This window comes from Diceros bicornis, chromosome 14 (genome assembly GCF_020826845.1).
Source record: "Diceros bicornis minor isolate mBicDic1 chromosome 14, mDicBic1.mat.cur, whole genome shotgun sequence".
Taxonomy (NCBI): domain Eukaryota; kingdom Metazoa; phylum Chordata; class Mammalia; order Perissodactyla; family Rhinocerotidae; genus Diceros; species Diceros bicornis.
The window spans coordinates 35,114,590-35,141,079 of NC_080753.1; the positions used below are offsets into that span (position 1 = coordinate 35,114,590).

At 42.3% G+C, this 26,490-nt stretch overlaps 1 protein-coding gene and 1 pseudogene across 1 annotated transcript in view; both read right to left on the bottom strand.

Moving 5' to 3' along the window:
* Positions 1-2,641: 2,641 nt before the first annotated feature.
* On the bottom strand, positions 2,642-5,942 carry LOC131413908 (saoe class I histocompatibility antigen, A alpha chain-like; annotated as a pseudogene).
* Positions 2,689-26,490, bottom strand: part of LOC131413915 (class I histocompatibility antigen, Gogo-B*0103 alpha chain-like) — a 158,828-nt gene continuing 135,026 nt past the window's right edge. The window contains exon 8 of the mRNA XM_058554914.1: positions 2,689-2,725. Coding sequence (XP_058410897.1) covers positions 2,721-2,725 — 5 coding nt within the window. The 3' untranslated portion in view covers positions 2,689-2,720. The remainder of the gene's footprint in view (positions 2,726-26,490) is intronic.

Below are 26,490 nucleotides of genomic sequence, written 5' to 3' on the forward strand. Positions count from 1 at the left end.
TCACACTCTATCCTAGACTGTCTAGATCTTAATGAGATGTCCAAGGGATTCCTGTGCACACAAAAGTTTGGGACTCACTGGTCTGCATGGCTTCCAGATGAGGTTTCAGAACTGTGCAGTTGGCTCTGGGAGTGTGGTCTGATCAGATCACCTAGCACTGGAAGGTCCAGGATTCAGTCTTTGTACCTTTCTCTTCTATAGTCATCACGTCCTTGGTGACTTCATCTGTTCTGAAGGCTTTAAATATCAATTATGTAGTGTTTGTATTGTCCCAAATAGATTTCTCCAGTTAAGACATTTCTCCTAAATTCTAGACTCGCATATCCAACTGCTAAAACTAACCTCACTTGCATCTCACAGATCTCTCTCTGTTTCAACTTTATTAATTGGATGTCTGCGATGCTGTCTCCTCAAATGTGTTTCTTCTAGAATCCTCTCCATTTTCACTGAAGGCACTCCACATTTCTACTTGCACAGTCTGAAATTTGGGGTGTCCTCTTTGATTCCTCTTTCTCATAACCCAGATTTAATCCATAAAGCCCGTCTTCAAAATATATCCAGAATCCAATCACTTCCTATTATTTACCCTGCTCACACCCCAGACAAAGCAAGCAACATCTCTAGCCTGGAACACGGCACCAGTTTCCTACAGTTTTCTGTACTGGCTGCTCGCCCTTCACCTCTTGATTCTGCACAGCACCAGACTGATGCTTCTAAAGAGAAGTCACACTAGGTTGATCTTTTGTTCAAAACCGTCTTGCAACTCCACATCTTACTTAGAGAAAAGTCAAAACCTTCCAATATCCTCAAGGCTTACATGACCTGGGTGAGACCTGATCTCTCATCTCAATTACTCTCCGCTCCAGCCACACTGGTCCCCTTATCTTTCTTGACCACACACGCTCCTGCCCTAGTGCATTTGCACTGGAGGTTCCCCTCCCTGGATACAACTTCCCCCAGACATCCTCGTGGACAATTCCTTCATGTCCTTCAAGTCTTTACTCAAGGTCACCTTCCCAGTGAGGCCCACACTGACCACCCTAGGAAAACAGCCATCTTCCCTGTCCCTACACACTTATACCCTGGGTCACCTTCCTGAAAACACAACTTCTAACATAAACACTTCTCTTATTTACTATGCTTATGGCATACAGTCTGCCCCTCACCACGAGAACACATGCTCCATAAGGCTGGCAATTTTTGCTTGTTTTTAATTCACTGAGGTTTCCTAGATGCAAAATTAGCTTGTCATATATCTGGCAAATAACAATTCTCTGTTGAATGAATGATCAGTGTAACGTACCTCCCTATTTGGGAGACAGTATCTTTATTAATGTAACCTCAGGTCACATGCTGTTTTGTGGCAGCTACAGCACAACGTTCACTCACACTGACATCAATGCCACCTACACTTTTGTCTCCTCCCTCCCTCCCACAGCCACCCTCCTGCACACTACAGACGCAAGCAATTATATTTCTCACTTCAGAAAGCACAGTCCTAGGCTAATGAGTCTTATTTTCCAACCAACTGTGAATCTAAAGTAGACTTAACTCTACAAATCCATGAGTTTGGCTCTGAGCCAGCACTAGGATGACTAGAGGTGAGGGCAGAGATAGGGAGCAGGCTGCAGAGCAGACAGAAACCCAACAGGAATTTATTTAAGATGAGAAACTATCGAATCTTTCCTCTCTAATAATTCTAGAATCTGGTTCTTTAAAAAGGAGGAAAAGATGGAAAGAACAATCCAGGAAACAGCCCTAGAAGGAGGGCAAGAGCTAGATGAGTCCAAAAATTCATCTCTCGATATCACTCTCCTGTGTGCAGGGACCCCCTGGGACTTGTGGGGACAATGACAGTCCAAACGACTCCTGCTGCTGTCACAGATGGGGGACACCCAGAGGAGAATGAGAGCGGAAGTTGAAACATGAAAATAAACAGGCATGATCTACAAAAAACCCCAAAGAAACAAAATATAAACACATAAAAGATGGGAGTGGAGGGCCGGACCCAGGCCTGAGCCTATGCTGACCTGGCCACATGAACCCCTCACTGCCCATGGTCCTGAAGACATGACAAGGCCCAGGTGATGTCCAAGTCCCTGTAATCACAGGTCCTGGTGGAACAAGGTTCTATAGAAGGGACGAGAACAAAGGAGCAGAGACATGACCCAGTCAAGGAGTGACCACATCAAAGCCCACGATGCACTGAACATCAACTGGGCACAGGCCCCGTCCACACTCGGCTGCTCACAACCTTCTCCTGCTCCCACCTGCAACAGACTGAACAGAGCAAGCACATGAATTCTGGAAGGTTCTCAGTGTTTCCATTTATTATCTCTCTTTAGGAATCTTCTCCTTTAATTCACACATCAATCTCTTAGACAAGAATTAGAAAAAGCAAATTCATATCTGGATTCATATTTTCAATAAGGAAGCAAATCATTACTACTCAGTGCAACATGAAGTAAAGACAGGGATGGAGATGGCCCAGCTGCACCTCTGCTGAAACAGGAAGGTCAATCAGGGAAAGAACACAGGTCAGTGAAGGGAGGGAGTCATGGTGGACAGGCAGTGGGCTAGTCTCTCCATCTTCTCACATTATGCTAATAGGAACGCTTACACATTCTGATGCCAGTTGCAGAAAGAGCAGTCACGGATTCTTATGTCACAAGAGGTGTGAATAAACCTTGCGTCACTCAGTCTCCCACAAGGCAGCTGTCTCAGACTGTGAAAGAAAAAACTCATGAACAAATTCAGGTCAGTCACATAAGTGTTGACATCCTCAAGCCCACCGCATTCTCAACATGTCCCAATCAAAGAATTTCCATAATCCAGTTATGTCCCCTCTCCTCAACACCCCTCCCACTTTGGGCCTCCATTGTCTCACCTTTAGGATCCACGAGAGATGCATCAGAGCCCTGGGCACTGTCGCTGCCTGGGGTAGAACAAAACGGGACGTGGTCAGAGCCCATAGGAGATGAGACTAAAGGAGGAACTATGGGGTGGGTGAGCTCCCCCATGGGCTCCGTCTACACTATCACAAGGATCTCAGGATCAACCTCCACTCAAACTTACTTGTAGCCTGAGCATAACTCCCTCTTTTTTCACCTGTGGGAAGATAACAGGGAGAAGGCTGGATCATGAGATACCAGGGGAAACCCCTAGTCCTGAACCCTAGGGAAGTTTCCAGAAATCTGACTGAAGACCCAGGGCAGGATGGGGAAACATGAAAAAAGGAGACATATGGGAACCGGACCAACTGCCCTCCTGGAGCTCTGTCCTCAGCAGGGATTTTCCCCTGTAATTTTGACTCCTGGGAATCAGGTCCCCAGCACCAGAATTATCAAGGTGAAAAAAATCTGTCTTTTCATTTTCACAAGGGCTTTACAATAGAGTGTTAGCAACCAGCTCCAGAGTGGCGAGTACATGTGTGTGTGGATGGGACTTCCCATTAATGAGGCAGGACAAACTTCTACCTGGGCTTGAAACCCCCCAGTGGGACAAGAAAACTCAGACCACATCCCTTCCCTACCTGGGCACTTCTTCCTCCACATCACAGCTCCAGCCACCACAGCTCCAGTGACCAAAGCCCCAAGGAGAACCAGGCCAACAATGATGCCCACGGTGGGGATGGTAGGCTGAGGAGGCGGCTCTAGGAAGGGAAGGGAAGGCGAGGGACTCTGACCTCAGGCTCACGTCCTGACCTTGCTGAAGGTGTCCAAAAGGGCTTCGGTTTTCCCTGAGAAGAGGCAACTCTCCCATCTCCCTCCTCACCCCATCTCAGGGTGACCGGCTCACGCAGCCCCTCGTGCTGCACATGGCACGTGTATCTCTGCTCCTCTCCAGAAGGTACCACCACAGCTGCCCACTTCTGGAAGGTCCTGTCCCCTACAGGCCTGGTCTCCACAAACTCCATGTCCTGAGTCAGGTCCTCCCCATCACGCTGCCAGGTCAGGGTGATCTCTGCAGGGTAGAAGCCCAGGGCCCAGCACCTCAAGGTGACCTCATGGTCAGATATGGAGTGTTGGGTCACGTGACTCTTTGGGGGTTCTGAGGAGGAAGAATCAGAAATTTCACACTTTTGGTTACCTCCATGGGCCACTAAAGGAGCTCTCATATGATCATCCTGAGAATGGACAGGACAATTGGTTTAGCAGGAGGAAGCACACAACCCAGACACCAGCCTGGATTTGGGGATCTAGTACAATCTCTTATTTCTTGGAAAGTTCTAGAATCAGGGTGAAAGCCCAGGGTAGGAAGCTCCAGGTCTCTAAAGAGGAGAACACAGACTCTGGTCCTGACCTGGTGGAGGGTGAATGACTCAGAAAAGCTGGAGTCAGACCCGCAAAGATGTTCTCAGGCCGAGAACAAGGCCTTGAGAGAGGAAGTCATGGTTCACAAGACGGCTGCCAGGGTCAAAGGGAACCAACCATAAGAGATTTCAGGGATGGTGTCCCCTCCTATTCTTTAAGAAACTGTACTCCTTAACTGTCCTTTAGAGAAGGGTGGGCCCTCTGTGCAAGTCATTAGTACAGAATATGAAAACCTGGGTGGATTCCTCCCTCTCCTGAGGGGCGGTGGTATTCTGACACTGATCCCATTCCCCTCCCCTCTCTGTGGGATGCCAGCCCAGCCCGAGGGGAGATCTGGAAGCCCCGCAGCCCCTCGTACCTGCGCGCTGCAGCGTCTCCTTCCCGTTCTCCAGGTATCTGAGGAACCACTCCACGCAGGTGCCCTCCAGGTAGGCCCTGTCGAACTCGGCCGCACCCGCGGCCTCCCACTTGCGCCGGGTGATCTGCGCCGCCGTGTCCAACGCGGTCCAGGAGCGCAGGTCCCCGTTCAGGGCGAGGTAATCGGCGCCTTCGTAGGCGAACTGTTCATACCCGAGGAGGAGGCGCCCGTCGGGCCCCAAGTGGCAGCCAGACACCTTCTGGAGGGTGTGAGACCCTGACCCCGCCCCGCGGTCAGCCCCGCCCACTCGGCCCCGCCCTCGATCCAACCCTCCCCAACGGGATCCCCAGTGATTAAACCTAAACTGAAAAATCCCCGCCGTCTCCTCCAGGTCGGGGGGCCGGGCGGGTCCCTCAGCCTCGGGGTGAAGCTCAGACGCGGAGACTCGGGGAGACCCCGGCCCGTCCGTGGAGGGTCGTGACCTGGACTCGGGCCGTGTCGCTCACCAGCCTCGCTCTGGTTGTAGTAGCCGCGCAGGATACTCAAATTGTCTCGGAAACCCTGTGCGTGGTCCTTGACCCTCCGCGTCTCCCGCTCCCAATACTCCTGTCCCTCCTGCTCCACCCACGGCGCCCGCGGCTCCATCCTCGGACTCGCAGCGTCGCTGTCGAACCGCACGAACTGCGTGTCGTCCACGTAGCCGACAGTGATGAAGCGGGGCTCCCCGCGGCCGGGCCGGGACACCGAGGTTTTGAAATATCTCAGGGAGTGGGAGCCTGGAGGGCGGGGAGGGGCTGAGACCCGGCCCGACCCTCCTCCCGGGGCGGGTCCCGGGTCCCAGGGTGATGGGGCCAGGAGGGCGGACGGGACGCGTGGGTCGTGAGACGGAAAAGGGGCAGTGGGAGACCCGAGTGGGTGAGAGGAGGGGGCAGGAGAAAGGAAGGGTCGGGGCGGGGCCGAGGAGTGGCAGGGGGTCTGGGCAGGTGTCCGCGGAGACGCGCCTTCCCTGGGGGGTCCTGCGCCACCGCCCGCAGAGGCCGTTTCCTTCCGACCCCGCACTCACCCGCCCAGGTCTCGGTCAGGGCCAGGGCCCCCGAGAGCAGCAGGAGGAAGGTTGGGGGCATCATGACCCTCTCTCTTCCTTGGGGTCTGGGGAGAAGCTGAGTCCTGGCGGGTCAGTGGAGACTTTATAACCGGGAACCGCGGAGACGCTGATTGGCTTCTCTAGAAACCGGACGCGCAACGGGAGTGAGAACCGGGGCCGCGTCATGAGTCTCCAGGCAGGAGGACCTGACAGTTTGTGAGAGGGAGAAGTGAAACTCAGGGCAATGAGGGCTCCCCAACACCGAGCTTCCCCGCCTTAGACCCTGAGAGCCACACTTGGGGACCTGAGACTTTGCCCTGACCCCTCTCCTCCTGCACCGAGAGCTCTTTGTCACACTGTCTCTCTGAGGCCTGGTGCAGGCACTGTTTGAGTCAGCGCTTCTCAAGTATTTTGTTTTCAGGAAATCTATAGTCTTACTAATTAGAGAGGACCCCAAGGATAATTTTATGTTGGTTATATCTGGCAATATTTACCATGTTAGGAATAAAAAAGTTTTTCAAAGGTTTTATTAATTTGTTTAGAATAATATTCATAACCCGTTGCAAGTTGACAGAAATAATGCTTTTATGAAAAATAACTATTTCCCCAAACAAACAAGGTAGTGAGAAGAGTGAGTGTTTTTACATTTTACGTTTTTGCAAGTCTCTTTTTCGTCTATCTCATTAGAAGACCACTGGATTTTCATATTTGCTCTGCATTTAATCTGTTATTTTGGTTGAAGTATATGAAAAAATACAAATACAGCCTCACACAAATATGAAGGAGTACTATTTTTACTAACTTTTTCAGATAATTGTGAATATTCAACTTTGATACTAAAATAAAACTACACAAGTGGTAGTTTCTCAATGGTTATTTGCAAAGTGGAACCTGAGATAATATCGTTGAATATTTCCTATTCTGGTACATTAAAATCCACAGACCTATTTTGCCTATTGAATGGCTTTTGTAGTAATATATGATTTTTTAAAGTAATACAGTGTTTCACTAAGTTATAGAAATCTTCCCATGTTGATACCTTTTACTACAAATTATCAAAAGACCACATTTGTTAATATTACCACAGACCTCAACAGAAAAGTTTGTCAGTACCGGGAAGCTGTCAAGCTTACTTGGTAGAACACAAGTTTTCCAAAATTCAAGTTTTCTCTTGAGAGCTTATGTTTTATCAAGGCAATAAGTACTGTCAGTTGTCAATTGTCAGTTGATTTTCTTTAAGGGAGAAGCTCATGTTCATTTTCACGAAGTGTATGCCAATTAACCAAGTCTAAATAATCATAGTTTCTTTCATTCATTCTTTCAAGTAAAAATGATATGCCATAGAAAAGAGGCTAGCGCAGGTCACACAAATTATTTTCCTTGAGACATAGTACTTGGGAATGTAGCACAAGTGCTTTATGTGTACTTCCCACGTCATCATGTAAGATATTTTTAAAATGTGGATTTAAGGATAATGATTTGGTCAAGATAATAATTTTTAATGCTTCAATCAGGATGCTTTAAAGTATAAGTGGTTTTTTTTTTCCTTGCCAGGTAAGTGGTGGTGAAGATAACTACTGTTGCAGTTTGGTACCACAGCCTCCATTCTTACTAAGTTGTACCTCAGTGCAAATGTCAACATAGTGAAAAGGCAATGATGTCTAGTAATATTATCAAAATAGTTTTGACCTCATGGATCCCGTGGAAGGGTCTCAGTGACTTCAAGGGTTTCACAGACCACACTTTGAGAACTGCTGTTCTGAATAAACCAGGGAGAGTCTCCCAATTAGTCCCCAACTTGCCTCCTCTTCATTTCCCAGAATCCCTCTCCCTGAGTTGGAATCCTTGCCTCCCAAAACTTAGCTTAGAGCATTGCCACTGGTCTCCTCTAGAAGAGAACTCGCCACCTGGAAATTTGATGCCAGAGAGTGTTCTCAGTCTGATAAAGGAGGTGGAGGGACAGGTGTTTCCCTTTGGAACTGGGAACAGTTTGTTCCTGAAGGCACTAGAACCACTGATAACATATTTTGGTTTTGTTATACACCAGCTGAATATATATTCATATCTCAGACAGAAATCTGATGTATCTCTAAGAGAAATAATATTGGCCCTTTCATTTTACATGGGTCTAATGCATCTGATGAGGCCCACAAAGTATGAAGAGCAGTACTGTCCAATAGAATGTTCTGTGTTGAAGGAATTGTTTTATATTTGCACTTTCCAATATTGTAGCCAGTAGCTACATGTGGCTATTGAGTGCTTGAAATGTGGCTATTGTGTTGAGCAGTTGAATTTTTAATTTTATTTACTTTAAATTTAAATATCCATATGTGGCTAGTAGCTACCATATTGGACAGTGCATATTTAGAATATTCTTAGTTTTTGGTCCCCTCCCCCCAAAATGATACAGAGTGATTCATAGGTACAGTAAAGTGACTTTCATATAGAAGTCATGGATTTGTCCATGTGGGTCTTAGACATATCCTTAAAATATAGCATGCCCAAGAAGCCTAATTAATATGTATTTTAACAACTAGAGTGTACAGACATTAACCAAAACATGATTTATCACCTTAAGTTCGTAAGGATTCAAAAATGCCCATCACTGGAGCTAATCCTTGTATATATCACATTGGGACTCTTGGTGTTGTTTTCATTAACCTGGTGAACATAAGCAGGGACATAAGTCTTCACTTAGCCCAAGAGAAAGCATCTATTGAACACAACGATATATCAAATACGTTGTAGGCCCTGTGGGCATACTTGTAAAATTTTAGAGGCGATTTAAACTGTAGAATTCCACCTCCTTAGAATTCTTTATCTATTGCTCCTCCCATACTTTCCCTAAAAGTAAACAATTCTATTTCCCTTCACCTTTGGACCCCTCTCCTAGGTGAAAATATACGTTAAATTTTTACAAGTGTGGAATGAAGAATTCTCTAAGCATGACCCAAAGATGAAAAACCATAAAGAAAAACATAAAACTTCTCTATGTCAACCACACACTCACAAAGATACAAACACATGCCTGTAATCAAACTCAAAGACACATAAAAAGCTTTGAGAGACAAAAGGGTAAAAACATGCCTCAGGGTTCTTCAGCCGAAGGCCACCAGGAGCACACCTGTGGGCAAACAAACTGGGTTTATTACTAGTTGCTGTGAGGCAGAACACTCACCACTGGGGACCACAGGGTGTCTTAGTGTGAAAGTGTTAGAACATATATAGGATTTAAGCTTCGGTTGGGTGATTTTCGGGAGGGTCTGTGGAGGCAGGGGCTCACTCTAGATTAGGTGTTGTCAGGAAGTGGGAGCAATTCTATGACTGGGCATCTCAATAAATCTTGTCAGTAGACAGGGCCGACTAGAGCAAGGATAAAGCTGTAATTGGAAAGAAGCAGTGGTCGCTCATATGAGCCAGCACAGGGAGATGTTTGGTATTTTCTGAGTTGCATAGTGCCTTGTTTTTGTGTGTGCTTAGACAAAGTGATGTAGTCGGCTTGTTTTGTCTCACTTTGTCATGGTCTCAGAGTGTCCTTGTCTGATGTGGATGTTCTGTGAGGTGACTTCTGTCCAACAGAATGACATGCCAAGTGGTGAGCACCGGGCCAGCTTCTGACAACACTGAGGCCTCAGTGTAAGTGTCAGACCTGTTCCCCATGTTGGGGCTTCTTTTTCTTCTTTCTAAATTCAATATTTTAAAATAACTGAAATTCAATAAAAAATAAAGAGTATTAGAAAACAATTTGGAAAAGAAGAAATGACAGTGCTAAACAAATATATTAGTGATAAATAAATGTAAACAAAAATGAGAAAGTGAATAAGAAATGAGAATTAAAATTAAAATCTATCAGCTTGGCAAAGATGAAAGTAAACGATGAGAGTATTTACCAGAGTGTAGGGAAAATATATTGTCATAAAGATTGATGCGATTGAAAACTGATAGCAAATCTCCAAGGGCCCTTTTGAAGAATGTCTCAACAGTTTAAATGTGCTTACCTTTTTTTTTTTTTTTTTTTTGAGGAAGATCAGCCCTGAGCTAACATCCATGCCAATCCTCCTCTTTTTGCTGAGGACGACCTGCCCAGAGCTAACATCTGTTGCCAATCCTCCTCCTTTTTTCCCCCCCATTTTTCTCCCCCAAGCCCCAGTAGATAGCTGTATGTCATAGTTGCACATCCTGCTAGTTGCTATATGTGGGACGCCGCCTCAGGATTGCCGGACAAGCAGTGCATTGGTGCACGCCCTGATCCGAACCCGGGCAGCCAGCAGCGGAGTGCGTGCACTTAACCGCTAAGCCACGGGGCTGGCCCCTGTGCTTACATTTTGATGTAGAAATTTCTTATTTAGGAATTTATTCTAAGAAGATAATCTTGCATGTTCTCAAAAACATGTATTCAAGGATGCTTGTTGAATTATGGTTCATAAAAGCAAAGAATGAAACATCTAAGTGATGTAATGAGTATAATGATGGCAACTATGAAAAGAGGAACACTCAATATGTCTCAGGCAATGATGCCATGGTTTACATAGAGGGTCAAATTTAATTCTCAAAGCAAACCCATGAGGCACCAACATGTGATCCCTTTGTACAGACAGGGAAAGGGAGACTCAGAGAGATTTAGGAGGTGCTGGAGCCAGGGTTGAACACAGGGATTTTCTCTCAGAGCTTTGTTGACTCGTCTTCCATTGGTTCCCTGTCCAATGTTGGTGGCAGGCTCTGCACTCCATGCAACTGTTTCAATGTTACAGAACGTTTTATAACAGGAGGCGACTAGGCTCAGAGCTCAGAAGGACACCAGGGGACAGTGTGAATTAACTGCCCAAACCACAGTCAAGTCCATCATCCAGCATGAATTTCGAGGCCTCCAGTGGATCAGGATCAGCTAGACTCTGGAGATAGAGTGAAGAGCAAAATAAGAGCCTGGTGACGTGGAGCTTGAGTTGTCATGAGAGATGGACATATAGCAGAAATGACAAAGATAAATGAAATCACTATTGAGCCAAGTGCTGTGAGGAAAAAGTTCATGATGTCAGGAAAGCAGATACCCAGGTGACCTAACAGGTCCCCTATGACTATTATCAATAATATGTAATAGATGTAAAAGATATATGACATATGAAACAAAAACAGAACTTTATAAATTATATACAATCATAGAACAAGAAAGTGCCCTTGGAAATTAAAAATATCACCATAGAAATGAATAATTCTGCAGATGAACTGGAAGATTAAAGTCGTACTCCCACTAAGTAGCACAGATGGAAAAGTCATACAAAGCAGGAGAGAAGACCTGTAAGAATATTAGTCTGTCAATCAGGGGATTCCAACATGTTAATAACACCAGTTTCAGAAATAATGGAGAGTAGGAAATGATAAAAAATTTCAAGAAAACTTCTTAGAGTTCACACGAAAAAATTTACATTTTGAATAGTCTAATCAGGTACTTACTACAGTAGGTGAGAACAGACCCACACCAGGACAATCCCAGTGAATTTCGTAAAGAGGGTGGAAAAGAAGAGACCTTGAAAACTTTAAGAGGCAGCCAACACAAGCCTGGTGCTAGTAGACATTGCAGCAATACCTTCCAAATTCTGAGGAAAAAATATTCCAACATGGAGTTCTATACCAAGTCAAGATGTGAGTGAGGGCTTGGGCAGCCTAAAGACATTTCTGATTTTTAGGGTTTCAATGTTTTACTTTCCATGTTCCCTTTCTCAGTATACTACCAGGCATAGTGGGGAACAATAATGGAGAAAACCAAAAAAGGGGAAAAATGAGATCCAGGCAACAAGGGAGCTAGAACATGAGAGAGGCAAAAGGTTGCCCAGGTTGGGGTGAAGGAGATCCAGAATGTCAGCCCTGCCCCAGATGTGCAGGGAACCAGTCCACATGCGGCAGGACTGAGGGCTGTGGGACAGGTGTCTTCACAAAGATGAAGTTGGTAGAATAACTGATGTGCTCAAATATGTTCACGAACATTTAGACTCTGGGCAGAGTAGTGGAATGATTTAGTAATGAATACAACAGAAACTATGCAAATGGGGAAACAAAGTATTTATTAACACCAGGGAACATAGAAAGTTGATTCAAGAAAGGAAAAATAGTCATATCTACTAAATGCTTAGTTGTGACTACTGTTTACATGATCATAATAATGCAGACACTACACACTGAACTAGTCAAAATTATAAAGTAATTATATTGGGAGGATGACGGTGTGCAAAAGAAGAGCCCATTCACTAAAGATGATGCATAAAATGAAAAACAAGGAGTATTAGAAGTATTCTGTTTATAGCATAGAAGTAACAATTAGAGAATCAGCTAAAAGAACTAAAACTAGTTGTCTCTGAGATTCAGGAAATGGGAGAGGGGGCATCTGTCTTCATAACAAGCCTTGTAGAAGTATTGGACATTTTAAACTATGTGCAAATGAACATTTGGTAAAAATAAAAAGATGACACGGTAGGTGAGAGAATGGACTCAGGAATTGTCCTATAAGGAGTGTCATAGAAGCGAAGCAGTAGTTGGAAGGAGACATGGGATTGAGTAGTGGATTTTTATGGGAGGATTTTGTTTCAATTTATTTAGTTGCTTTCTTTCTCTCTTTCTCTTTTCTCTTTCTCTCTTACTCTCTCTCTGTTACTCTCTCTCTCTCAATGGGAGATATTACATCATGTTTGTATCCAGGAAAGAATAAGCCAGTAGAGAGCTGGAAGTTGATGATGCAGGGGAGGAAGGGGACCTGATCCTGTGCTTAAGCTGAGAGATGGCCTTAGACAGGAGCAGGACTATCCATCATCACTGCTGTGAAGGCAGAGGATACAAGTACAGATGTCTTGGTGTGGGGAGATGGTGGTACAGTTCTCACCTGAGTCCTTCTTTCCTCTGAGTGGGAAAAGAGATAAACTCATCACCTTAGAGTAGGGAGTGGGGAAGGAGTGCAAGGGTGAGGAGGGAGGAGAAAGTGAGAAACAGCCCCCTCAGGAGGAGTGAGAGTGAACTGCCTCAGGAAATGGCATCTGGAGAGAGAAGGGTTGGGGGCCACTGAGCTCTGTGCTCATCAACTTAGAGAGAGAGTTCCAGCACTGGGGCAGCAGCAGGAGGATATATACTAGACTAGGAGAAAATGCAACACAATATCTCCAAGTGTGAGGATAGCAGTTATTTTTACTTTGTCATTTATAACTTTTAACATTTTATAATTTTCTACAGTGTACATACATTATAACATATATATTGTACATTATACATATACATCATAATCAGAATTTAAAAGCTTTGTTTAAATTTTAAAAGGGAAGCAGATGGGTAGGAAAGTCCAGAGCTCGGGGCGCAGAGCTGGAAGTGCTGGGCTCCATGTCTGGGCAATGAACTTACAGAGCTTTTTCTCCATTTCTCAGGACGCTGTTCTCTGTGGAGGCCAAGCAGGGTCTTTCCCTTCTTTTTGGGGGTGTGGTCATTTATTAGTATCTTGTCAGCTCTTTGATGCTTTAAGAAGATGGTTTTTGTAGTTTACATGGCATTTTTAGCTGTTTTCAGTGGGAGGATTGGTCCATACAGTGTAGCCCACCTTTTTAAGAAATGCACATTCTAAAGCAAAAGAGTTCAGTGAAGAGATGATTGGTCCTCGAGTAGAGGAACAGAATCTGAGTCTTAACACATGATCTGAGGGTGATCTGTCCAGTGTTTTACAAGTGTAATGAATTTTAATGTAATTTATTTTTGAAAACATTATTCATGCACACGCAAGAGAATTCAAATGATACTCAAGAATATACAAAAATATACAAAAATTCACCCTAGTCCTCTACCCAGAAACCATCACAGTTAGCAATTTCTCATTTCTATTCCCATTAAAATGTATCTATGCATTAAAGTATACTGTTACATCAATAAAAGGGCTCAGGCCACAGACTGGGAGAAAATATTTGCAAATCACATATCTGAATACTTACTTGTTTTAGAATATACCTAGAACCCTTAAAACCACCAAAAAGAAACAAATAATTAAAAAATGAGCCAATCTGATCAGATACATCACCAAAGAATACATATGGATGGCTAATAATCACATGAAAAGATTCTCAACATCACATGTCATAAGAGACGTGCAAATGAAAACAACAGTGATATACCATTATACACATATTAGAATATCCTAAATCCAAAAACTGGTAATGCCAAGTGCTGACCAGGATGTGGATCAACAGGAACCCTCATTCATTGTGGGCAGGAATACAAAACAGCACAGCCATTGTGGAAGATATTCAGCAGTTTCTTATAAAGTTAAGCATAGACTTACCATATAGCCTACTGATCATCCTCCTAGGTACTTACCCAACTCATTTGAAAACTTACATTTGCACAAAAACCTGTGTGTAAATGTTTATAGCAGAACACCACTTAAGTGTTTCCTGCGCATAATGACTTCCTTCCAAAGACTGTTGTATGAAAGGGACGAAGAAAAAAAGGAATTTCACAGGGAAGAAACCTGGGAAACATGACCTCAGCCAGGTGGTGAAGGTTAACATCATCAGTGATCAATCAAGTAGGTATTATACACCCTTGATGTGTTGTGTTGAGAATGGCACTTCACCTCTGTGGTCTTCTTCCCAAAAACCCATGGCTGTAGTCAACCAAACTCAAATTGAGAGACAGTCTACAATAGAGCTGAGAAGTGCTCCTCAAAAATGTCAAGGTCATCAAAAACAAGGAAAGTCTGAGAAACTTTCACAGCCAGAAGAGCCTGAAGGAGGCATGATTGGGACTTAATGTGGTATTGTGGATGGGATCCTGGAACAGAAAAAAGAAAAACTAATGAAATTCAAATAAAGCACTTAGTTTAGTAATAATGTATCAATATTGCTTCATTAGTTGTGACAAATATATGAGAGTGATGAAGATGTTAACAACAGGGACAACTGAGTGTGGGATGGACATGAACACTGTACTAACTTTGCAACTTTTCTGTAAAGCTCAAACTACTTGTTCTAAAATAAAAGAGTTTGTTTATGTTTTTAATCATTGATGTAGTGAAAGATTATTTTATTGAGATCATATTGGCTTATAGCATTGTGTAAATTTCAGGTGTACATTATTATAGTTCAGTTTCTGTATACGCTATATTGTGTTCACTACCAGTAGTCTAGTTTTAATAACCCTCAGGAAAGGAATGTGGAGTGGAAGAAAAACATTATCTACTTTTCAGTTTTCCAGAGTGTTGCTATCAAGGGCCTAAAGATAGGGGTTGTAGGGAGAAAGGATGGAAACCTCAGATGCAGGGCAGGGCTCCAGAGCTCTCCTCTCCTCCAATCCCTGCCCCACCCCTGAGCCTGAGCCCGGGGCTGCTCAGAAGGCATCTTCAAGCCCCACTGATGTCCAGCCTCCAGGTCAGCCACCTCTGCTTGACTCAGACACAACCCATCCTCTCCCCAGGCTGTGGGAATAGGAGAGAGCAGGGTCGTGGCGCCCTCAAGTGGCCACAGGGCTGAGGACAGAAGACCAGAGCTCCCCTTTGGCCTCTTCCAGGACCTCCCCAGTGTCGATCCTGGGCTCCCAGCAGCAGGACAAGGCTGTGCACACAAGGAGGAGCCCCCATCCAGTGTCAGGTTCAGAGTCTGAGTTGTTTCCCAAAATACACTCTGACATAGATGTTTTCCTCTCCATTGAATGACCATGGACTTTGGACTCAGGGAGGAACAGATCTCCTGGCCATAATAGCTGGTTCCCAGGTCTGGGGTGGACCCCACAAACAGGGTGCCCTCAGTCTACTGACTGAGACATTGAACCCCGGAGTCCCTGTCATTTATACCTGCTATTGCTTTCAGGGATGAAGGCTCCTCCTCCATGGAATCAGTTGAGGATCCTCCATCCCTAGGAAAGGGTGGAAGAGGGGGAGGAGGAGGAAGAGATCCCTAGGGTAATGGCCTACGAAGATGAGGAAGCTCCTGGAGAAATGAGAAGAGGGAGGGATATTAGGAGGATGGAGGCCAACAGGAGTGGAGGTGGAGGAACCAGAGAGGAAAGGGGCAGGGGAAGGGATCAGCTTAGTGGACACCTGTGCAGGGAGAGATGGGTTCTGTGTGGGGAGAGACACAAGGGCTCCTGGCTGGGGTGATGATGTCTCTATATTTATGTGGGTTGTAATTACACAGGTGTTAGGTCTATAATTGGCTGGTAAACTATACCTAAGTTTAGGCATTTTTCCATACTTATAGGTGTCGTATAACTCACACAGACACGGAAGAAAGGGAAAATAAGAGGAGAGGGGAGGTGATAAGTGGCTTCCCCACTTCCAGAGCAAGACTTTCCCCTCCACCCCCAAGCGCTTTATGCTGGAGTAACAGGGAGAATCAAGGAACTGAGAGGAGGGGAGATCAAGACCTGTGCCTCCCTGGAGGGGACAGCCTTGGGCCCTGATTCCAGGGTTTCCAGAATCCCCACTCCCTGAGCGAAGAATTTACAGAGTATCTGAGTCCATCCGTTTCACAGCCCTCAGCTACTTGGACACCTTCTCTGTGTTTGCTAAGACAGCAGAATCCACTCCTCCAAAAAGAGCACGAGCTGCCAGGCTGCTGGAGTTCCTGCAGCATGGAGGGCAGGACCTGGGGTGAAGCCTGGAGCCCACAGTGGGCTGCAAAGAGATCAGTGATGATTTGGGGCCCAGGCTTCTGCCTGACATTTCCCCTGGAGCCTGAATGCATCCCTTCCCCCTCCCCAGGCCTCCAGGACCCAGGCATCCAAACACCATACCCAGGGATGCCAAGGGTGGACCCTTTTGTCCAGGCATCAGACCACTCACACTCTTGGAGTGTGGAGGGCAACACTAGAGCCCAAGACCAGGCATTCCTGCCTCTTCTTCCCCTTTGTGGACCTAAGCAGACACTGACCTGCTGTCTGGACTCTCAGGCCTTGCTGCCCGCCACCTTGAAATCCTGAAATTGAAAGTCCTGCAGTCCTGGACCCAAATGTAATTTCTGGCCCTGCTGATTGACCTATGAGTTTGGCTGTCGCAGATCAGGGGAGGGCTCCCCAGAGTCTCACAGGCTGCAGCTGAGCCACGCCTTCCAGCTGCACAGAATCAGCAGATTCTGGAGATAAGAGTGGGACCTGGAGGACTTCACCAGCTAAGAACACTGTGACCTGGCCAGGGTGCCCCTCTGGAGTGTAAGAGTCTGCGGAGGCAGCTGGTGGTCTGGCTTAGTCCTTGGACATGTGCTTTTGGCTGCATGGGAAGTGCTGAGGGGCTCTGTGTGGCCTTCTGTCTACTTGGCTCCTGACCTGGGATAAGCTAGTGAGTATCTCCTTCCCCTCCCAACAGAAAGAGACACCCCCTCCCCCAATCACTTACCAGGGAACCACTCACCTCTCCTGTGTCAGTCTCAGCTTTGAGGAGATCTGGTCCCTAGACTTCTTCATTCATTCACAAATACTTATTGAGCATCTGCTCTGTGCCAGGCACTATAATAGGCACTTTGGGATGCACCAAACCAACTCAGGGAAAAATCCCTGCCTCATGGAGCTTACATGCTGATGGAAGACAGTGACAATAAACAACAAAGCAATTGAAGTAAATGATGAGGGTGCAAGTAAGTAAAGAGTGATTGAGAGAAAAAGAACAAGATACGGAAGATAAAGGAACTGGTTGTAATTTTAAATATTATCCTCAGGGAGGCTTTCCTGAGAGGTGACAGGTGAGCTAAGTCCTGAAGGAGGTGACAGAGTGAGCCCTGTGGTTATAGGGAGGAAGAGTGTCCTAGGATCACCCTCTGCACAGACCTGGGGCTCTACTGGGGAAAGCACTGAGGCTACAGCAGGAATGGGAGTGGGCAGACTTCAGGAAGGACTTCCTGTAGAGAAATTGTGCGGATCTGGGTTTGTATGTCTCATGACCTGCTCCCCATTTGTGCCTGGGGATTCATGAAATCCTGGAGATTGTAGGGGGATGAAGGGCCTGTGAGTGGAGGGAAGTTGGGAGAGGAGGGAGGGAGCTGAGGTGGGGTCCTACCTTCAGCTCTGTCTCTGTGCTCACTCTCTCCTGCATCCAGTGTGAGGGGTAAGTGATTTTGATGTGGTCAGCAAATCCTGGGTTAGCTGGATCTGGATGAAAGTCACCACATCGCAGGGCAGAAAATTAAGGAATTTTCAACTCCTGGAGGCTCAAAACAATAATTTCAAGAAAAGTAAAATATGAGAAAAAGAATGTGAAATATCTCATCAATAATCTTTTTATTGGTTATGTGCTGAAATTATAATATTTTGATTGTTTTGGATTAAATAAAATATTAAAATTATTTTCACCTACTACTTTTTAGTTTTCTTAAATGTGACTACTAAAAAATTTAAAATGACATCTATGGCTCAAATTTGTGGTTCAAATGATACTTCTATTGGATAGCACTGTTTTAGAAGCTTAATAATTTTAGGTCTTATATTTAGGTATGTACTTCATTTCAAGTTAGTTTTTGTATATGGTATCCGTTCTTTTCCTTGTGTTTATTTGTTTCTACATCATTTGTGGCAAAAACTATCCTTTCCTCATTGAATTGCCTTGACTCCTTTTCATGAGCATACATGTGCAGTTCTATTTATGCAATCTTGATTCTATTCCATTGATCTCGACTATCCTTATGCCAACACCCTTGTTTTGATTGCTGGAGCTTTATAGTAAGTCTTGAAATCAGGCAGTGTGCATCCTCCAAGTTTCTTCTTTTCAAAAAGTTATTTTTGACTATTCGAAGTCCTTTGCATTTGCATATAAATTGTAGAATAAGCTTGACAATTTCTTTTTAAAACAATCTGCTAGAATTTTGATTGGCATTTAGGATTGAGGATTGAATTGCATTTAATCTATAGATCAATTTTGGGAGAATTGATGCCTTAACAATATCAAGTATTCCAATCCTTGAATATCATATTTCCCTCAATTTATTTGGTGTTTCTTTACTTTCTCTCAGAGGTGTTATGTAGATTTCAGTGTACAAATCTTGCACACTTTCTTTAAATTAGTATCTCAATATTTTACTTTGATGCTATTATAAATAGAATTAAAATTTTTTCATTTTCCTAATTTTACATTACTGGTTCATAGGAATACAATGGACTTTGTACTCTACAGTCTTGCTAAATTCACTTATTAGTTCTTGAATCTTTATCTGCCTGAGGAATTTCTACGTACATGATCATGTCAGCTGTACTTTTCATCTTTCTAATCTATATCCCTTTTATTTCTTTTTCTTGCATTAATACTCTGGCTAGCACCCCTAGTACAATGTATAAGGGAAATGGTGAAAACAAACATTCTTGCCTTGTTCCATATCTTGAGTAGAAAGTATTCAGTTTCACCATAAAGTATGATTTCAGCTGTAGGTTTTTCATAGATGCCGTTTACCAAATTGAAGAAGTGGCCTTTTATTCCTAGTTTGCTGAGAGATTTTATCATGAATGGGAGTTGAATTTTTTAAATGTATTTTCTGCATGGAGATGATCCTATGGTCATTGTTCTTTATTCTATTAATGTGATACATTAGATTGATTTCTATCTGTTCATCCAAACTTGCATCTTGAGATAAAACTTTCTTGGTCACAATGTGTTGGATTCAATTTGCTGATATTTCCTTCAGGATTCCTGAGAGACATTGGTCTGAAGTTACCTTTTGATATCTTTGTCTGGTTTTGGTATCAGTATGATACTAGCCTCATAAGATGATTTGGAAAGTGTTTCTTCCTCCTCTGTACTCTCCAAGAGTTTGTGTAGGACTAGTGTCAATACTTAAATGTTTGATGGAATTCACCAGTGAAGCCTTCTGAGCCTGGAGTTTTCTTTGTGGAATATTTTTAAATTATGAATTTAATTCCTTTTAGTTCATTAGGATTACTTAGCTTTCCTGTTTCTTCTTAATTTGGTTTGGTAATTTGTGTCTTTAAAAGAATTTGTCCATTTAATATCAGTTATCAAATTTATTTGCTTAAGTTGTTCAGAATAGTCTATTATCCATTTCATGTTATAAATTTCCCTCTAAACACTGCTTTTCCTGAATCCTACAAATTTTGATTACATTTTCATTCCATTAAAAAGAATTCTAATTTCTCTTGTGATTTCTTCTTTAAGTCATGATAACCCCTGAGCTTAAAGTGTGTTGATTAATTTCCAAATATTTGGGGATTTTCCAAATATCTTCATGTTATGGATTTCTAATTTAATGTCATGTGGTCAGAGAGTATACTCTATAATTTAAATCCCTTTAAATTTAATGAGACTTGTTTTAGCACCAGAATATGATCTATTTTTATGAATGTTCCTTGTACATCTGAAAAAATGTCTGTTCTATTCTTGCTGGATATGGTACTCAATACATGTGAATTAGGTCAAGTTGGCTCACAATATATTTCAGTCTCCTATATCCTTACTTGTTTTTTGTTTACTTCTCCTATTAATAAGATAGGAGTACTGATCTGTAAATATAATTGTTAATTTGTCTATTTCTTTTTCATTTCTGACACTTTGTGCTTTATCTATTGTGAAGCTCTATAGTTAGGAATTTATACACTTATTACTTTTGTCTTCTTGTGATACTGACCTATTATAGTTATAAAAAGTTCTTCTTTATCTCTAGTGATACTCCTTCTCCTAAAGTCTATTTTGCTTCATAGTAATACAGACATTCCAGTTTTCTTACACTTTCTATTTACATGGCATATTCCTTCACCCTTTATGTTTTAACCTATTTTTGGTTTTGTATTTAAAGTTTTTCCATTGTATGGAGCACATAGTATGTCTTTATCCAGTCTGATAATCTCAACCTTTTGATTGGAATTTTCATCAATTTATATTTAATATGGTTGTTGAGATGGTAGGATTTGGGTCTATCATTTTGCTATTTGTTTTTGAATTTTCTCATGTCCTTTTCACTCCTGTGCCTCCTTTCCTACCTTCCTTTGTTTCAAGAAAATACTTTTTGTTTATCATTTTATGTCTTATAGTGGCTTTTTAGCTGTATTTATTTCTATTGTTATTGTAAGAATTCAAACCTGCATTTTTAACTTTTCACAATCTACTTAAGGTAACATTGAACTACATCCAGTAAAATTAGGAAACTTGCCACAATATAGTTCCACTTAATCACCTTTATGCTATTATTGACATATATATTACATCAATATACATTATAAGCTAAATAATACAGTGCAATACTTTTTGATTTAAGTAGTCTTATGACTTTTAAAGAAATTAAGAAAAATGTACATAAACATAATATTATGTATAGTTCTGTTGTTAGTTATTCCTATCTGTATATATGAGATATCATCTAGTGTTATTTCCCTTTAGCCTGGAGGATTTCCTTTAAAATTACTTTATTGCAGGACGGCTAGCAATGAATTCTGTTTTTATTTATCTGAAAATGTCTTTACTTTGCCTTCTTTCTCCTCACATTTTAAAATTTCTTAATGTTTTTACATGAAATAAAATTAACTGACTTGAGGTGAACAGTTAGATGAATATCAGTAATTTTTTATAACCACGGAACTACTACCGCAACCAGCACATAGAACAGTTCTCTTATCCTAAAAAGCTTCCTCATGCCCATTTGTATTTGATCCTCTCTCTCTACCCTCAGCCATAGGCAACTACTGATCTCCTTTGTGTTTGTAATTGTGAAATTTCTCATTTTATTACATTTTATCATTATGTGATGTCTCTCCTTATCTCTGACAATGCATTCTATTTTGAAATGTCTTTTATTTATGATATTAATATTGCCACTTCAGCTTCCTTATGGTTTCTGTTTGCATGGCATATCTTTTTCCATCAATTTACTTTCAACTTGTGTTTTTATAATGAAAGTGCATCTCTTGTAAGCAGCATATAGTTGGGTTTTGTTTCTTAACCTATTCTGACATGTTCTGCTTTTTAATTGGAGTGGTGATCCATGAGATTTCTGGTAGTTGTTGATATGATAGATATTACAACTCGCATGACATTTTCTCTGTTTTTGATTCTTTTCTTGTTCCTTTGCTGTCTGAGGACTTCTCATCAGAAAGCATAGAGCCAGAAGAAAGTGGAACAACAACTTTAATAACCTGAAAGAAAAAAGTCAATCCATAATTCTATATCCAGCAGAAATGTCCATCACGTATAAAGGCCAAATAAAGAGATTTTCAGATAAAAGAAAATTAAAAGAATTTGTCACTAACAGACATATACTCTAGGAAATGGCAAAGGAAGTTCTTCAGGTTGAAGTCAAATGATACCAGATGGAAAGTCAGACTCTCAGAAAAGATGAAGAGCATCAAAAATGGCAATATCTAGCTAGATGCAAAAGGCCATGTCTTCTTTTTCTTTGGCCCTTTTCCTGTTACTTTAAAAAATGTAACTGTTTAAAACTAAAATTATAACTTTTCCTTGTGGGGATTTTAACCTACATGGATGTATTACATATATCACTTATAACATACAAGATGAGCATGATATAGAGGCCTAAATGGTTGCAAGATTTCTATATTTACGTGAAATAGTACATTAGTAACTCTAAGTAGACTGTTTAAAGTTAAGAATGTATATTGTAATCCTTAGGACAAAGACTATAAAAATAATACAAAAAAAGCTAATAAAAAATTAAAATAGAATTCTAAAAACAATATGAATAATTTAGAAAATCATTTTTATTTTGAAGGACATTTTCAGTGGATATAGAATTCTTGGTTGGTACCTTCTTCCTATCAGGACTTTGAATATGTTGCTCCAATTTCTTCTGGTGTCCTTTGTTTCTAATGAGAACTCAGCCATTCATTGCATTCTTGTTCCTCTGTGCATTAGTCATCTATTGGTTTGTAACAAATTACTCCAAAACTTAGCAGCTTAAAACAAAGAGATTTATTACCTCACATACTTCCAGTAGGTGAGGGAAGAAGGAGTGGCTTAGCTTGGTGGTTGTAGCTCTGGGTCTCTCATAAGGTTGCAATCAAGATGTCAATCAGAACTGAAAGGCTTGATTATCATGGAAGGATCCACTTCAAAGCTCATTCATGTGGTTGTTGGCAAAAGCCTCAGTTCCTTGCCATGTGGTTGTCTCCTTAGCTGAGTGTCCACACAACATGGCAGGTGACTTAACCCAGAATAGTGTTTCAAAAGAGAGTAGACTAAACAGGAAATCACAATGACTTTTAAGACCTATTCTCTGAAGTTGCACACCATCAATTCTGCTCTATTCTGTCATTAGGAGTGAGCCAATAATTCCAGCTCACGCTCATGGGGAGGGTAATTATTCTCTACTTCTTGAGTATCAAAGAATTTGTGGACATTTGAAAACCACCACAGTCCATCTTCTGGCCACTAATTATTTACATTTCTCTGTCAAAGAAATAAAAATTATTCTGACACCTGTTAAACAATGGTAGGGAAGACTTTATTCAAGGGTTTTGCAGTAGGGGAGAGAGATTGGATTCAACTATGAATACAAGGAAAAATGAGGATATACACAAGGAGGAGGGTGTCAGTTGATAGAAAATTCCTATGCGGATAGGGCAGTTCTTGCTAAACTGTCCTAAAAGGATTCTTGCTGAAGGCAGGCTAGAGTGATCTAATATTATCTGGTGCATGGTGGGGTATGAGGAATTTGACCAGATATCCAGGGTCAAGGATTCCTGCTAAACTGAATTAATAGGATTTCTGCTAAAACGGGGTGAAGCAAAGATGGATATTGAAGCCCACAAGTCAAAGCCTAGTCAAACAGAGGGCTCAGAGGAGCCTAACTAAAGTTCAGTCAAAGAGGGAATCTCTGCCACTCTCCACATGCAAAATAGTGTGCTTCATGCCTAAGGACCCAAAAAATCTCATCCCATTACAGAATCAGTGAAAAGTCCAAAATCTCATCATCTATATCAGGTCCGATGCAGATGAGGCTCACTGAGTGTGTTTATGTAAGTGAGGCTCTTCACATAGAGTTCCTCATGTTCTGAAGATCTGTGAACTAACAAGACAAGTTATCTGTCCCCATCCCAAAACAGACCTATTATGCAGCTATGGGACAGATAAAGGAATAAGCACTATAGGGCTTTAAGAAAGGCGGAAATAGGAGGAACAAAGAAGTCACTGGTCCATAGCAATGTTCACAGCCAGCCAGACAAATGTCAGATGGTCCTTAATTAGGACCTGGCTTCTTCCAAGCAAATGATCTGAGAGAAGGAGAGAGAGAGAGAGAGGAAGAGAGAGCAGAAATACCATAGTGCCTTTTATGACATAACCTCTGAAGTCACATAACATCACTTCCACCTTATTCTGTTCTTTAGAAGTAAGTCGCTGAATTGAGTCCACACTCAAGAGGAAGGGAGTTAGTTCTACCTCTGAAGAAAGGAATATTAAAGAATTTTTAAACATTTTAAAACCACCACACCCTGTATGTAAGGTTCATTATCTCTTGATGCTTTCAAGAATTTTTCTTATCTTTCGTTTTCATCAGTTTGACTTGGATGAGTCTAGTTGTGGCCCTCTTTGTGGTTATCTCTTTTGGTGTATGTTGAGGTTCTTGGAGCTATAAACTAAAGTTGTTTCTGAATTTGGAGAACTTTAAAACATGCTTTCTTCAAATCTTCTTTCTGCTCTTTTGCTCCTTCTCATTTTATTTATTTATTTTTTTTGGTGAGGAAGATTCGCCCTGAGCTAACAACCATTGGCAATCTTCCTCTCTTTTTGCTTAAGGAAGATTAGCCCTGAGCTAACATCCATGCCAGTCTTCCTCTATTTTGTATATGGGATGCCTCCACGGCATGGCTGATGAGTGGAGCAGGTCTGCCCCTGGGATCTGAACCCGTGAACCCAGGCTGCCGAAGCAGAGCATGTGGAAACTTAACCACTCAGCCAGGGGGCCAGACCCTCCTTCTTCTCATTTTTGAACTCTGATTGTCTACTTGCCTTATTTTATATTCTCTCATGGGTTTCTGAGGTTTTATTTGTGTTTATTCAATCTCTTTTCTCTGTGTTTTTTTGGATTGGGTAATTTCTATGGATTTATATTCATCCTCACTAATTCTTTATTCTGCTTCTCAGGCCTTCTGTTGAACTCATCCAATGAACTTTTATTTTTATTTTCTTTTCAGTTCTGGAATTTTTATTTGATCCTTTTTATACTTCCCATTTCTTTGTTCAGACTTACTGTCTGTTCACTTTTTTTTTTAATTTTTGTTTATTTATTTTTTCCCCCCAAAGCCCCAGTAGACAGCTGCATGTCATAGCTGCACAGCCCTCCAGTTGCCGTACGTGGGACGCGGCCCCAGCATGGCCAGAGAAGCGGCGCGTCAGTGCGCGATCGGGATCCGAACCCGGGTCGCCAGCAGCGGAGCGCGCGCACCTAACCGCCAAGCCATGGGGCCGGCCCCTGTTCACTTTTTGATACCAATATTTCCTTTAATTCCTTCAACATATCTTCAATTGATTCTTTAAATATGTTTCGATAGCTGTATGGAAGTCTTTAGGTGCTAAATCCAGCATCTGGGCACACTGGGAATACATTTCTGTTGACTTTCTCATTATAGTAACACATTTCTGTTTCTTTGCATATCCAGTAATATTTAATTTAAAAGTGGGAATCAAAGATATTATGTCTTAGAAAATCTGGAATCTATTTTATTTTTCTGAAGATTGCTTCTTTTTCTCCTGGAAGGTAGTTAATTTGCCAGGACCACACTGTGAAATCTGAACCCCTGCTGTGTGCAACAGTTGATGTCTCTGCTTCATTTTCCAGTATCCAGTTGCTACATTTTTATTATGTATCTTGAATGATTTAGCCTGCATCTGTGTTTTAGTGGTCAACCAAGGATTTGGGCTGTATATACTCACATTTTGGCACTCACCCTCTCTGTGGTTGATTTGTTTTTGATATTTCCCCTAAATTTGCAAATGTACTGCCAGCCACACCTTCTGACCTTTGATACCTCAAGCTAGTTAGATTTTTATTTTCTGCTGCCTGAGCTTTGTGCTGATTGGGGAATTCATCAGTTAAAGGTGCAGATTTGTACGCTTTACCAGAATTAGCCTTTCTGTCAAGGGTAGACCTTCCTCTAGGTTCTTCCTGATTTTCAGCAGTTTCTCTGGAGTGTCCCACACTTACGCATCATTTAGTGATCAACCAGGTATTTTGACAGAGCTTGTATTCACATTTGGTATCTCAATCCTTCTGCTGCTCTTTCACTTCCAAATTTTCCCTTTTAAATTTCCAGCTACTCTGTATTCTGAATTCTATCATCTACCCCGTTGAGTCACTGGGGCATCTGCTGGGGGATTGGAGACACCTTCAGGTAGGAAGGCTACTAACCTGCAGTTCTTACTCATTATAGTAATGGTTATTCAAGATGAAAAGTCTTCCCACTTTTCTGCCTGCCTTTGTTTATTTTCAGTGACTTCAAATATTTGTTTTTAATATTTTTATCCAGTTTCCATAATTGTCTTCTGTGGGAAGACTTGCCCAACCTCCTCATACTGCCATTACCAGAAGTCCCACCTGAAAGAGGATTTGGGGGAGAAAAGGTCACAGCCCAGCCCATGATTTGATCTTGTGAGACTAATATGGATCAGGCACCAGAGATTGCCTATTCAGGTTTCTCAAAGTGAACTATGATTAGGCCTGGAGTCTGGGCACCCAACTCCTCAGGGGAATCACTCACTTTATACAACCCACAGTGACAAAGAAGGATGCAGCCCATCTGATTGCTTCTTTAGTGTTGGAAACAACATATTA